Source organism: Pelophylax lessonae, assembly GCF_965119305.1.
Source record: "Pelophylax lessonae genome assembly, chromosome: 1".
Taxonomy (NCBI): domain Eukaryota; kingdom Metazoa; phylum Chordata; class Amphibia; order Anura; family Ranidae; genus Pelophylax; species Pelophylax lessonae.
In genome coordinates, this window is record NC_138768.1 from 611,663,644 (window position 1) to 611,679,328 (window position 15,685).

General features: G+C 40.9%; 1 protein-coding gene across 1 annotated transcript in view; it reads left to right on the plus strand.

Moving 5' to 3' along the window:
* MCUB (mitochondrial calcium uniporter dominant negative subunit beta) overlaps positions 1-15,685 on the plus strand; it is a 179,898-nt gene that overhangs the window by 141,013 nt on the left and 23,200 nt on the right. Inside the window, exon 3 of the mRNA XM_082263190.1 lies at positions 8,151-8,321. Within this exon, the coding sequence (XP_082119316.1) occupies positions 8,151-8,321 (171 nt within the window). The remainder of the gene's footprint in view (positions 1-8,150; positions 8,322-15,685) is intronic.

The following is a 15,685-nucleotide window of genomic DNA, read 5'->3' on the forward strand; positions in this document are numbered from 1 at the left end:
AAAAGAGGGACAACTGAGGAGTAAGTAGGGGGAGGGGGATTTGGCTCCAAAAGAGGGACATTCCCTTCAAATGCAAACATTTGGGAAGTATGAATAAAACCATGGAACTCCCAAAATGACCTAGAAACAAAATAGCCGATATGTTTAAAGTGTTTGTTACTCCAGCATTTCATATTCCTGATATGTGCCTGCTGTACCATGTACTTGTATGAAAAAGTACAGGCATACCCCACTTTTAAGTACACAATGGGACCAGAGCATGTATGTAAAATGAAAATGTACTTAAAGTGAAGCAATACCTTTTTTCATTTCTCAATGCATGTAAATACACTAGCTCCATAGGAAATCTTGGTCAGCTTGACATGGCATTGCTCCCAAACCATGTGACAAGGACACCAAGCTTGGGGAGCATGTTAAGGGGATCCAGGACTATGACATAGTAGATTACTTAGGCAAGCTGGCCAGCCAAAAACAGGATATGTTGTAGTCCTGGGTCCCCTCTCGGTGCTCCCTAAGTTTGGTATCCTTCTCACTTATGGTTTGGGAGCAGTGCCATGTCAAGCTGACCAAGATTTCCTATAGACGCCAATGTTAAAAACCGGGAGTAGTGTCATGCCAAGCTGAACAAGCTGTGTCCTTACTCGCGAGTGTACTTAAAGTGAGTGTACTTAAAGCGGGGTATGCCTGTATCCTGTTTTCTTTGTATTGCTTCCATTATGTGAAATCCCTGGTGTTTCGGTCAGTCCCTCTGATTTCCTGTTAAACACTGACCACACTTAGCAGGAGAACACATTATGGTCAGTTCTCTAGCTGTGTCCTCCAATGATCAGACTTATCCTGACATGCCCCCCTGCACAGGCATTCACTGGGAAGCTCAGTGTACTGTTGCTTCTCTTCCCCTAGCTCTTGTGCAAGAGAGAGCAGAACGAATGTAATAACTTCTATGAAAAAAAAATGGTATTTATGTTGTTTTTTTTTTTTTTTTTTAATCTATACATACATTTTTTTTTTTTTTCCCCAATAAAATGTTTTATTTTATTCAAAATAAGTAAATAACATACAGCGATGAATAACATAAATTGAATACAAGCATAGCACTATACATACATTTTTTACCTTTCAATTTTAAACTGAGTGGGCTGTTTTACAAGGTGATCATTACAATCACTTAAATGTCACAATCAGCCTAGGTTTGCATATATACGGTGAAGGAAATGTAGTGGACCCTGCACATTTCCCGCACTATTACCGACATCCGAAACGCATCGTAAATGCAGTGCAGTTGGTCTGCCCTGGATCGCATGGTACAAAATGGCCATGCAATCTAGCTGCGATGCTGCTCCAAAAAAAGGTGCCTGTACTTCACTTCTTTGGTGTGATACAGGGAGATTTGAGCCCATTTAAAATGTATCAAATCGCACCGCACTGAATCGCATGTGAATTGCACAGGGATGGGGTGCAGTTCCTGTGTTCTTCGCATGCGGATTACAGTGTGAACCGGGGCTCATATACAGGTGAGTAACATAGTCATTCAGACAATAAGCGCTTAATAGAATAGGATGAGAAGCAAGTAAACATACTTAGAAGTGAATTTAAATAAATCACAATGAAAAAAAAAAAAAAGCAACAAATTCTTATGGCTAGTTCACACCAAAGTCTCCGTGTTCACTGTGCATTTCCATATGCAGGTTTACAAACAGTTGAAATGCTTTTCACTTGAAAATGTTTATAAAGAGTGTGCTAGCGGTTTCTTTTTTTTTCACTTCTCTCTCCAGGCTTCTCCATTGGTGTGTGCATTAGTGCGGAGAATCTTCCGAGTGTTAGAGATGCACAGCTACTGTACATTGCTGCACTTGTTTTCTATTAGACCAGGAAGTGGACCTGGATCACCAGAGGAGCCAAATTAGATATTACCTTTTTCTTCTCCCCCTTGTGTTGATGTGCGTTACGGTGCATTTAGAACTGTTCGAGTGCAAAAAAAAAAAAAACACGTTGGTGTACATTTTTTTTTTTTTTAAAGCACTGGAACTGAATGCATTGGTGTGAACTAAGGTGGTTGGAAAACATTTATTTTAATGTGCATGCATTCATGATGCATTTAAAAAACACACCTTAATCATCTGGTATGAATAAGCTTTTAAAGAAACCAAATTTAAATCAAAATCTAAATTGAGGCCTTTCGGTTGAATGGTGTTTAGTCTGTTTATTCAATTTTGTTTTTTAATTTGAGTTCTTAGGCTCCTTTCACACGGCCGCTCCGTGTGTCCGCAAATCATCCAATCCGTTTGCGGATGATTTGCGGACATAATGTAAGTGAATGGCACTGCGGGTGTCAGCGGAATACCACCCGCTGACACCCGATTTTCCTCCATTCAGTTCTGTTCCGTTTTTACAAATGGAACAGAACCCATTTTTTCTTCCGTGTAAAACACGGAAAGGAAGGAAAATCGGATGTCAGCGGTGTCATCCGCTGACATCCGCAGTGCCATAGACTTACATTATGTCCGCATATCATCCGCAAACGGATGGGATGATATGCGGGCACACGGAGCGGATGACAGAAATGTCATCCGCTCCGTGGTAAAAAAAAAAAAAAAGTCCCGCAGCGGACCTTTCACACGGAGCGGCCGTGTGAAAGGAGCCTTAAAGTGATACTAAAGTCTAATTTTGTTTTCTTTAAAAATAACAAACATATCCATCTTGCCTTCTCTGTGCAGTTGGTTTTTTGCACAAAGCAGCCTGGATCCTCTTCTCGGGCCCCTCTCTCCTGAGTACCCCCACAGCAAGCAGCTTGCTATGGGAGCACCCGAGCCAAGCCGCAGCTCTGTCTGTCCATTCAGACACCTAGCTGTGGTTCGGCCCTGCCCCCTCTCTTTCTCTCTCTCTTCACTGGCTAACTGACTTGGACAGCAACAGGAGCCAGTGGCACTGCTGCTGTGTCTCAGCCAAGGCACTCGTGCACATCGCTGTATCGAGATAAGGGTCAGCAAGTATTAGGGGGGCTGAGGGGGGCTGCTACACCCACAAAAGGTTTTTTATCTTAACGCATAGAATGCATTAAGATGATAAAAAAAAAAAGAAAAATAACCTTCTGCCTTTAGAAACACTTTAATTACCTCCCTGATTTACCTTAGGAACAGTGTCTATGATCATATATTAAATGAGATAGTTTGTCTATGTTCAAGCATGTTAAAGACACATTAAAGATGCATTGTGTTTAGTTACAAAAAAGAATGAAAGCTTGAAATCTTAGAGATATATTTTATTTTAACCGCTTTAGGACCGCCCACCTCACTTATACTGCATTACATGCATGTATTTGATTTTGTATTTCCGAGTAGGGGCACATGAGTGTGCGCCTGCCACCACGACTGTGCTGCCATTCGCTGCAACGCAAGCCCATCAGCGGGTCTCGGCCTATAATTTATGGCCAGAACCCATTGATCTAAACAACACAGGGCTCTCCACTGTCAGCAGTGATGTGCCATTTATTTTCTTCCTGCAAAGCAGTGAGTAAAAACCAGCATATTGCTTAGTTGAAAACACCACACATTGCACACAAAAAACCTTTTTAGGCACACATTTAACCCCTTATTCGCCCTAGATGTTAACCCCTTCACAGCCAGTGTCGTTAGTACAGTGACAGTTCATAATATTACTGATCACTGTATTAGTGTCACTGGTGATGTCAGTGGCAGCTAACCAGTCCCGTCCCCCCCCCCCCCCCCCGGTCAGTTAGTGTCAGACTGCCCACTGCACTATTGCATTCCCATTGTAAGTCGCTGATCACAGCCATTAATATACAATAATTAAATACAAATGTAAATATATATACCATAGTTTGTAGGCTTTAGAACTTTCTTGCAAACCAATCAATTTACACTTATTGGGATTTTTTTTTTTTTACCAAAAATGTAGCAGAATGCATTTTGGCCAAATTTATAAATACATTTGATTTTGTTTATTGTGTATGTTTTATAGTAGAAATAGTAGAAAGTAAAACATATATTATTATTTTTTTTTTTTTTTTTATAATATTTAGTCTTTCATTTACTGTATATAGGAAAAATAAAATACCCAGTGGTGATCAAACAGCACCAAAAGGAAGCTCTTGTGTGAAAAAAAACTATATAAATTTTGTTTGGGTACAGTGTTGCATGACCACACAATTACCAGTTAAATTGGCACAGTGTTAAATACCAAAAGTGGTAAAATCTTCTGGAGCTAAAGTGGTTAAAACCTTTATCCTTTCATTAGGTTTTATGAAGAAAAACAGAAACAAAATTAATAGAATAGAATACAGCAGACAGAATATATGTAGGAACCCTGCAAGTAGGATATAAAATAACTGTACAAAATACAGATAAGGCCTTGTTCACATGAGTGTACTTAAGCATACGCTTGTGTGAGGGCTGCATTTGCCTGCCCGGAAATGCAAAGGTGTTCTGTGCATCCCTGTGCTGGCAGTCCCATCCACGTCATCCCTGCGCTTGTGAACCTGCATCCACATACACATGGCTGTCAGATTGGGAGCAGCGTCAGAGTCCGTGCAGCTGTTGCGTCCCAATTTACATGAATAGAACTGCCTGCACAGGGATGCACAGAACACCTGTGCAGCCTATGCGGGCAAGCACGGCCCTTGCACACTCGTACGCTTAAGTACGCCCATGTAAACAGGGCCTAAGGAGAACATAACTTGACTACATCTATTAAGGATATAAACCCCTTATACAGTAAACCCCCCTCCATTGCGGGGGTTACGTTCCGGACCCAGCCGCGAAAAGTGAAAATCTGCGAAATAGAAAAACCCTATTAAAATGCATTGTAGGCATGTTTTTTTACTGTCACTGTACGTGTTAAAGCATTTTAAGGTCTTTAAACACACTTTTAAAACAATAGAAACTCATTTAAACACATAAAAGATACTGAGAGACAGCAAGAGCTATGGAAAACACAAAAATATTTCATTTTTAATGATTTATATAGTAAAATAACATTACAAAATAAAACGCAATATACCGGGACCGCAAAAACTGAACCGCGATGGAGCGGGGGTTTACTGTACTGTTTTTCAATTTAAATAAATAATAAAAACCTTAAAAATAAATGATTGTCAGCCAATAACCTATAAGAATGTAGAAACCAATCTATATATGAAAACGAATATGAGGGAAAATAATTTTTTGTTGTCTGTCAAATTCCAGTAGCCTTATTATCCTCTACAAAAAAACATTCAGGAATGGTTTCCAGTGATCCATAGAGAGGACGTTCTCAATAACTGGCTCAGTATGCAAACCTATCAGTTCAACACGGAGGAAATTTAGTGCTTTAATTGTACTCTCAGAAGGATATTTTTATGGCATGTGTATGCTTCATAGATTTGTGTGCACGAAAGAATCAACATAGTAACCTGTATAAAGCTGGACACATACAGTATTTCTTGCAGTTCAATTTCCTGTTTTGCTTTAAAGTGGGACTAAACCCTCCTATCCTTTACAGCCAAGGGAGCTGCCATTTTAGCCTCTAGTTGATCAGCAGTTGCCATGGTGCTGCACGTGTGATCAGCTATGACATCTGACATTTGATTGCTTGACAGGTTGGGAGCTAACATAAGAACACTAGCAACTAGTATCAGTTATCATTGGAGACATGCTACTGTTAAATTGGTGGGTTTAGTTCTCTTTTAAGAATTTTCAGGCAGTGTTCCAACACACAGTTTCATGTTGATTGTAAGATAAGGTTGTAAGGTTAACACACACACTACAATCTTGTGCACTATGTAAGTATGATATCATTCGCGCCTCTGGGACATAAAATATATATAGGAAGGGAAGCCGCTAGTTCAAACTATGGGTGTAGTTTAAAAGTGCTAGTAAATAAAAACTGCGCTAACCCCTAATAATGGAGGGCTATATGACCCTACTGCATATATAGTGTGACAATATTCATGTATGTGCAAACTGCTGTGTGTTAAGGTATTGCTACCTTGTGCCCATATAATAGATGATAAAAAAATGTCACAATTATCAAATGCTTAGCTTATAAAAATATATAAATATAAAAGCAACAAAAAATATTTCACCATCAGTGATCCCAATAGTAAAGTGCAAATGTAAATCAACAATATAATGACAAATGATCTCTGGGTGAGTGAATAACATCCATAAAGTGCAATAAAATGTGCTGGCAATTAATCATATATTAATCCATAAGATCTGTAAGTAACGTCCATAAAGTGCAATATATATTCATAAGGTGGAACGAAAAAATGTGTAGTCCGTAGTAGGATTGTGCTGGAAAAGGAAAGTGCAAATAGTGCAAAACGTCCTTTCTGTGCAGCTATAAAAGGTGCATTCCTGGTTACATATAAAATACAGTCACTATTTATTATAAAAAATCTGTAATTTCCAATATATAATATAATTTATGATTTTTCAATAACACAAAATACCTCACTGTATAATTATACTAAATAACCCAAGCCACCTTTAGAGGTTTACCCTTTAATACATGCCTCCATACAGATATCAGAATTACTAACCCACATAATGCACCTTTATGGGGCCATAACAATCTTAACACACATAAAGCACCTACACATTTATTCATAATATATATGCCTCAATGCTGTAAGTTTTATATCATCTGAGCCACATCATTGCAGTTATAGGTCTTTTGCAGGGGCATTGGTTTTTTCATACTACCCCTTGGACATTTTGAATATGTATTCGATAAGCAGACACCCGTTTGGTATTTTTTAGACTCAGCGTTATATATCTTTTTAGACACAAGCTATTATAATTATCCCTTGACCTATTGTTTATAGCAGGATACAAGTGTATTTCAATTTTTAGGTGATTTCTGAAATAAACTCCGCCTATTAGTAATGCCCTTTGGAATATAGACATCGTGAGGTGTATCCGGCAAAGCTAATTGTTAAAAAAAAAAAGGGGTAGGCTTAAGGGCGGATATGGCTTTTATTCTCCCTAATTAATCAGACTGACGCAGCGTACGCACAACTTCCGATGACGTCATTTCTATGATGAAACGCGTCAAATTGTAACACACGCTGCCTCGTTCTGGGCCCTCTGATGAACCGCACGCCATCTCCCCACTTCCGGGTACGGTGTGAGTCTCACATACAGACACCGAAGATAGCTGGGAGGCTGGTAAGGTCTGTAAGGGCACCAGTTTATTCCTTGATTTTTTATTGCAGTGATTTTTCAGTGATTTTACCTGTATTTGAGAGAAGTTTCTACAATAAAAGGATTTTTTAACCGTCTACATGATGAGGAGCCTTTTTTTCTTTTATACCCCGAGCTAACAAAGGCGCAACTCGTGGACCCCCATACACCACCAGGAACCAGGAGTTTATGAGATCAAGCCTGTATTGATTTCTGCTGGCGTACGCCAACAGGAATCCATGTAATCTGGTAAGTGAGCCATCTTACCATTCTGCACCTGAGGTGAAGTGGAGGGTCACACCTCTACTGTACAAGCATATGCACTTTTATTGGCGCCTGTTATAGCTGCACAGAAATGACTTTTTGCACTATCTGCACTTTCCTTTTCCAGCACAATCCTACTACGGACTACACATTTTTTTGTTTCACCTTGTGAATATATATTGCACTTTTATGGATGTTACTTACAGATCTTATGGATTAATATATGATTAATTGCCAGTACATTTTATTGCACTTTATGGATGTTATTCTCTCACCCAGAGATCATTTGTCATTATATTGTTAATTTACATTTGCACTTTACTATTGGGATCACTGATGGTGAAATAATTTTTTGTTGCTTTTATATTTATATATTTTTATAAGCATTTGATAATGGTGACATTTTTTTATCATCTATTATATGGGCACAAGGTAGCAATACCATAACACACAGCAGTTTGCATATACATGAATCTTGTGCACTACCATAAAAAGCACAAGGTGGAGGTGAACAATCTTGCCATTTTTAGAGAAAAACACTGCTTATATTATACATGAGTCTGTGAAATGAACCGAATAGTGTGTGCTGTTAGGGGTCTTTAACTGAAGTTGAGAAACCCTAATATATATATATATATATATATATATATATATATATATATATATATATATACATACATTTTTTTTGTGTGTTTTTTGCAGATGTGGCTGTTCACTTTAAGCATGGACTCCCTGTTATAACACTCTCCCTGCCATCTCGTAATGAACGTTGCCAGTTCACCATTAAACCCTTCACAACTACAGTAGGGAAGTTCTTAAAGGACATTCAGAATGAGGACCGAGGAATTGAGAGTCTGGCTGCCATATCCACAGGTAAAAGAAAATGAAAGAAATAAAGAATGAAAATGGCATTACCTGTTTTTATACAAAATGGCATTACCTGTTTTTATACAATGAGAAAGGGTGGATGTAATTCCGCGCTTAGGATGGGTATATATGTAAGGATTAACACCACACCTGGCTGCTGCCCACTTCAAAAAATGCAACCCTATAAGGGGAGCATTCAGAGAATTGAGAAGGGAATGGGAAGTGATTGGCGCTGCCTAGTGGGGTGCTTGGGGAATAAGATCTTACTGTACTGGAGGTGGGTTGTTGTATGGGGATCTATACAAACTCTGCTGGTAGGATCTGTGCGTAATATGTTTGTATAATTTGGCGTGGCAAATATCAAACTACTGTAAATCTAGACAGGTTGATGCACAAAAAACTTTAGGTAAAAACTTATTTAAAATATATCAGCAGAAATATATATTATAAGTGCAATCGTGCAAAAGAAGGTGCAAAGGTGAGTGGCAAATGTGAAGTAATAAGACAAATATTGCAATGATGGGGTTCAATAAATAACAACCAGTAGTAAATAAATATCCATAAAAACGACAATCAATAAATATGATCTTAGGTGTACCAATAAATATAAGTGCAAAAATAAATATATATATATATGGCTATCAAGTGAGTGCGAAAGTGCAAAAGTGCAAGTGTCTATTGACAAATAAAAGAAATGATGAAGAAAAAAAAGAAAAAAAAAAAAATATATATATATATATAGCGGTATCAGAGATGTGTCCGTATAATTAGTCAAATAAATAAGTCCAAAGGCATGTGCAGGCTTGGAACGCACATCCGGCGGTTGGGACGCACGCTATCCCTTAGTGCGCACCGCAAAAGAGGAAGTTGCGGGTCCTATGCCAGACGGGCATACTGTTTACTTTTATAATATGTGAGTACTTGTCTTTTATTTGAATAAAGCCTTTTTACAAACTATATTACACTATTGGAGGTTGCTTCCCTTTTCTCCCATATACCCGGTACTGCACTGGACTTCTATACATATATACTGAGCTGACATCTACACACCAATAAGGAGAGGAACAGAGATCTGGGAACATCCTGATTGCCAGAGTGTGGGAGCGATCCCCTAATAATCGACCCGCTGTTTACCCCTGTAGGGGTAAGGGAATCTGGTAAGCGCAGGACCCCAGGCTCAGGGGAACACTTCTTCTTTCCGCCCACTCACCATACCTTTGGGCATAGATAAAGGATAAAGGAGCACTTTTTTCCACCATATACGGATTGCACTTATTTAGGACTCTTTCTGGATTTAAAGCCACTGAGACTGCACATGCCTTTGGACTTATTTATTTGACTAATTATACGGACACATCTCTGATACCGCTATATATATATATATATATATATATATATTTTTTTTTTTTTTTTTCTTTTTTTCTTCATCATTTCTTTTATTTGTCAATAGACACTTGCACTTTTGCACTTTCGCACTCACTTGATAGCCATATATATATATATTTATTTTTGCACTTATATTTATTGGTTCACCTAAGATCATATTTATTGATTGTCGTTTTTATGGATATTTATTTACTACTGGTTGTTATTTATTGAACCCCATCATTGCAATATTTGTCTTATTACTTCACATTTGCCACTCACCTTTGCACCTTCTTTTGCACGATTGCACTTATAATATATATTTCTGCTGATATATTTTAAATAAGTTTTTACCTAAAGTTTTTTGTGCATCAACCTGTCTAGATTTACAGTAGTTTGATATTTGCCACGCCAAATTATACAAACATATTACGCACAGATCCTACCAGCAGAGTTTGTATAGATCCCCATACAACAACCCACCTCCAGTACAGTAAGATCTTATTCCCCAAGCACCCCACTAGGCAGCGCCAATCACTTCCCATTCCCTTCTCAATTCTCTGTTTTTATACAATGTCCATCATCTTTTTCTTTCTGCATCCAGAGGTGAACATAAGTAATTGCAATGCTTCCACTTGAGCATCTAGAAAAATCACAACATTTAAACCTGATTCCACTTTTGAATGCTGCTGACTGAGCTAGCATGCAGCAGAAAGAAAACTGGATCTCATTTCGGTGATAGATGGCCTTTCTTATTCTCATATGCTAAACCCTAAAGTAGAACTAAAGACAGGAACGCATACTTTGATGTTATGGCAGATTCATACTCTAATTTGGCCTACTCAAGCAATGCAAGGCCTGTGCTATCCTGTTCACTGCATTTACTGCTGCTATTTCTCTTTTGTTCATTGACGGACACAGCTCCTGATTCTTCTTAACCATTGGGTTATACTGCCCCCTACAGGAGTAGGACACGGCAGGAAAAAGCTTGACTACGCCTATGGGCAGTCCCAGGGGGTATACACCCACTCTTAGCTATAGCCACTTTTCTGCCTAGTCAGGAATAAGGACCTAGTTCCTTGCTGGGATCTCTGGTCCTGGCAATTTTTTAATTGGATTTTTTTTCCTCTTTTTATTATTTTGTTCATGTGAGAACTACAATCAAGTGCCGGACTGGGCGACGAACTGGATAATCTAGATCCTTAGGGTCCCCCCAGTCGGCCAGCCAGCGTGTGCAAACCACAGCTCTGCGCTAGGTCAGCCGCGACATAGCCCCATTGGACGGAGGCTTTGCCTGCGAGATAAACGTTTAATGAGGACGCAAACGAACTGGCTTCGGCATGAGTCGCAGCGTTTCCTCCTGGCCGAGCACCTATGTTACGATGGAGCGGTGTCCTGTTGAGAGCAATGCCCACCCTGTTCGGGGTGTTGTAAGTAGCTGTCCCCCCACTACCCCTGGAGGGTTTTGGGGTGGACGTGGGCCCCTCCCTGGGATGGTCGGACCACCGGGTTCCCCTCCCTTCCCCTAGCCTCTCTAAATTTTCAGTCACTTTGGGTCTTTCGGCACGCCCCTTCCTCCCTGGGTGAGGTTAGGAGGTGGCTGTTGCCACATGCTCTTAAGGGGGGCTGGTTGGAGTTCCTGCTGCCTGGGCTACTGACTGGGTTTTCCTGGTGCGCTACGGGAGGTTGAGCAGGGTTTCCTGCTATCCTGGGGGGTTGGTGGCTAGGGCAGGGATGCCCTCTGGGCTCCTGTTGGGCTGGGGGAGCAGATAGTTTAGCATCTGCAGGCCCCCCGTGGCCGGATCCAGACGAAAATTTAGGCTGCGGCTTTGCGGCCTACTACTCGGAAAGTACGTGAGGCGGCCCCTGTGAGCGTAGCTTAAGCCACTGCCACCCGTTTGGGCATCCGCCTTCCCCTCTCCTTCCCCTGGGTTGTTGGCTCCGCTGGGGCTCGCGTCCTGGCAGCTGGGCGCCCTCAAAAATTTAGGCTGCGGCCGAGTCGAGCATCGCTGTTGGGGGGATGGCCCCAGTGCGTGTAGCTGAAACCCCCACTCTTCCTTTGGGCTTCTGCCAGGCTGAGGATCCATGCAATTGCAGCTGGGCCCCCACAAAAATATAGGCCATGGCTTGCGGCCTGCTGGGCCATATGGTCAGCTTTGCACCTTCCTTGAACCAGGTGGCGCTGTCGGGGCGCTTCATTATTAATGACACTGCCTTGTTTTAGGAGGGTACCCTGCCTGCATGTCCGTGTCATGCCGGACAGCCCCCTTTTTAAGGGGGCTATGTCCTATTATGTCCTCTGTGGAGGGCAACCCCCCCTGTTTTTTTGCAGAGGCCAATAGGTGGTCCATTTGTGGACCCTTAGCCGGCGTCCCGTTGCGGAATCGCAGTCGGTGGCCTCCCCTGATTATGTTTTTGGGGTGAGCTCAGTATATAGCAACCCTACGGGGTCTGCATCCACGCACCCTGAGTGCTCAGATAGTGAGGATGATTCCTCTGGCCGCGCCTAGATAGGCGCTGGTGGATGCACTTTTTGTGTTAGTGCGTGAAATTTAAAAAATGGAGGTTGTGGCTGATGCACCCACAGGCACTCCAAAGAGCCGAGGGTGTTCCTCTTTCTTCTTACCTTGAAAACTTGTCACAAAACAGTGGGGTTGTCCAAAACGCTGTGGTTGCTAGGCGTTTTTTTTGCTTGCAATATCCTTATTTAGGATTTACTGCTTTAAAGGTGGATAGTCCCACCTGCAGTGGACTCGCTGGTTTCCAGGTCAAATTGGGTTACCTTCAGGAGTCCCTGACCTTTACAGGTCCAGCTAATAAGAGGGCGGATGCTCTGGCCCACCATATGTGGGCTGTGGCTGGTTCTGCAATTAGGCCGGTAATTACTATTGCCCTGGTGTCGCAAGCTCTAACCGAGTGGGCTAAGCTTTTAGGCAGGACCTGGTTGGAGAACAGTCACCCCTTGTCTTTTCGGAGCTGGCGGACCGGTTGGTCCAGGGGCTACAGTTTGTCTGTGATACCTCTTTGGATACGGCTCCTTTATTTCTAGGCTGTCTGTATCAGCAGTGGTCCTTCAGCGTATTGTCTGGCTGAAATGCTGGTCTGCGGACTAGACTTCTAAGAAGGCCTTATCTGATCTTCCTCTTGTAGGGAATCGCCTGTTTGGAGCTGCCTTGGATGACATCGTTAAGTGTCTCACAGGGGAGAAGAGTACTCTTCTTCCGCAGGACCTTGTCTGGCAAGCCACGAGCGGGCTCTTCCAGACCTGCGGACAAGGCTGCCTCTGCATGAAGGGGCGTCCTCGCCCGTATCTGGGGTGGGGGGATGTCTTCGCTCGTTTCCGGATCCATGGACCTCCCTGGTACAGGTCAAGTGGGTCCACAAAGTTATTCGGTCAGGCTACGGGATCAAGTTCGGCCTTGTCCTCCAGAAAGGTTTTTTCCCTACCAACCTGCACTTCCCCAGATCGCTTCCGGGGTCTCTTTGGGGCAGTGCAAGACTTGTTAATTCATGAGGTGATTGTTCCGGTTCCAACTCCGGAACATTTTCAGGGGTTTTTGCTTGGACCTCTTTACAGTCGCTAGAAAGGAAGGCAAGGTACGTCCAATTCTGGACCTCAAGGCGCTAAGCTGCTTTGTGCAAGTACAGAAGTTCTGCTTGTAGTCAATACACATTGTAGTGGCGTCCCTACTTCAGGGGGATTTCTTCTCGCTTCTATCGACATCAAGGACGCCTACCTGCACTTTCTAATATGTAATAGTAATATGTGCTGCGCTAAACCAATTAGATAAGTGCTGATTACGTGACACAAATAGTGACATAAGTGTCAAAAAAATTTTTACAGGTCAAAGGATGCAAATGCAATTGTAAAAATAGTGATAATTAAGAAATACAATTGTGAAAATTGTGATAATAAAATAAGCAAATCAATACATCATATTAGTGTCCAAATGATATAACAAAAAACATCCATGCAATGAAGAAAGGGAAACAAGGCTGTGTCCAAACAAATTCTCAATAATAATGTGAAATATATTGGATGAGAGATTCAAGGAGCCACAAGTCCCAGCAGGTAGGTATAGTTGTCACATGAACCAGGAATGTTGGAGAAAAAAAAAAAACACCCGAGTGTAGGTCACCACAGAGAATAAATAGGTTGGCAGCTTACCAGAACAAATGGGTCACTCAAATTAATGAGTAGACCTATATGAGCTTTGGATGGTAATACCAGAAACGACCACAGGATGTCACCTCACCAGACAACTCAGATCAGATATCCATATAACATGTGTAAAAAGATGATGACAGGGACATAGCGTAATTCCATAAAAAACAATCCGTTTATTAAGCATAAAAAGTAACAAACTCACATTTTGGATGAGTATCACAAGTGTTGGAAACAAATGCCAGGGTTAGTAAAGAGCAAACATCTCCTTGAACATGGCAGATCGTAGGAGCCGGCTGTTGGGGGCATGGTAGCATCACGTCTGACTCACCCGACCAGTTTCGTCATACATTTGACGTCATCAGGGGCGTGGCTGTCAGACATGACTCCACGCCTATATACCCCCATGATAATTCAGCAAAGAAGGGCGGAAGTAAGCACCATGATGGACTGATAGGGAAGGGCGGTAGTGATTATCAGGTAGGAGTAAATCTAAAAGGTCGCAATAGAACATTTAATCATATCGCGGCCAATATAGCAGAACATAATATGTATATATGAAGGGGACGAATGTGAAAGAAAATAAGTTGATAATAGAAAAACCTCATGTAATTTCAATTTATTAATGTGAGACAAAAAAGGATTATGACGGTGATGATGAAAAGCACCATCTAGTGGTCAAATTATAATATAGACACTGAATTAATTTAATAAATCCAGCTAGTGAACAAAAGCTAATGTCAATCAAGGTGCTGTATTCCAATCTTATACATGTGTGTCATTAAATATATTTAAAATCCAGAGATGTTTATTCCAACATAGTAAGACATAAAAATATTAAACATAGATCCTGAAACATCAAAACTGATAACAATTAAATGAATAATAGTTATGTAATGGACAAAAAAGGTTTTTTAAAAAAAATTTTTTTTAAAAATATATTAAAAATATCATTAAAAGGGTACTCTAACTGTTATTGATAAAAAAGATTTACGTCCCACTCGACATTAAGGCCGAATGGAACGTAAGTTTTTAAACAAACATTTGTTCTGGTAAGCTGTCAACCTATTTATTTTCTGTGGTGACCTACACACGGGTGTTTTTTTTTTTTTTTTCTCCAACATTCCTGGTTCATGTGACAACTATACCTACCTGCTGGGACTTGTGGCTCCTTGAATCTCTCATCCAATATATTTCACATTATTATTGAGAATTTGTTTGGACACAGCCTTGTTTCCCTTTCTTCATTGCATGGACATTTTTTGTTATATCATTTGGACACTAATATGATGTATTGATTTGCTTATTTTATTATCACAATTTTCACAATTGTATTTCTTAACTATCACTATTTTTACAATTGCATTTGCATCCTTTGACCTGTAAAATTTTTTTTGACACTTATGTCACTATTTGTGTCACTTAATCAGCACTTATCTAATTGGTTTAGCGCAGCACATATTACTATTAGATGCTATATGGGGATTCTCTTTCTGTGATTACTATGTGCTGCTGCTTGTTTATGATTCACAAAAGAACATCATTTATTAGCGTGGAATATTTACATATTTACCTTCTAATGTGTGCTGGTCACCAGAGCTTCCTCCAGTTTGCCATGGAGAAGCATTATCAGTTTCTGGCGCTGACCTTTGGTCTCACTTCCACACTTTTGGGTCTATTGGCCCCGGTGCTGGCATTGTTTGAGTCAGCAGGGAATCACAATACTGGGGTACCTCCTGCGAGCGGAGTCTCCGACTGTTTTTATGGACTACTGGAGATTGCTGTGCAAACTCTGAGGGAGTTTGGTTGGATCCTGAACATTCAGGAGTCTGCTTTGGTT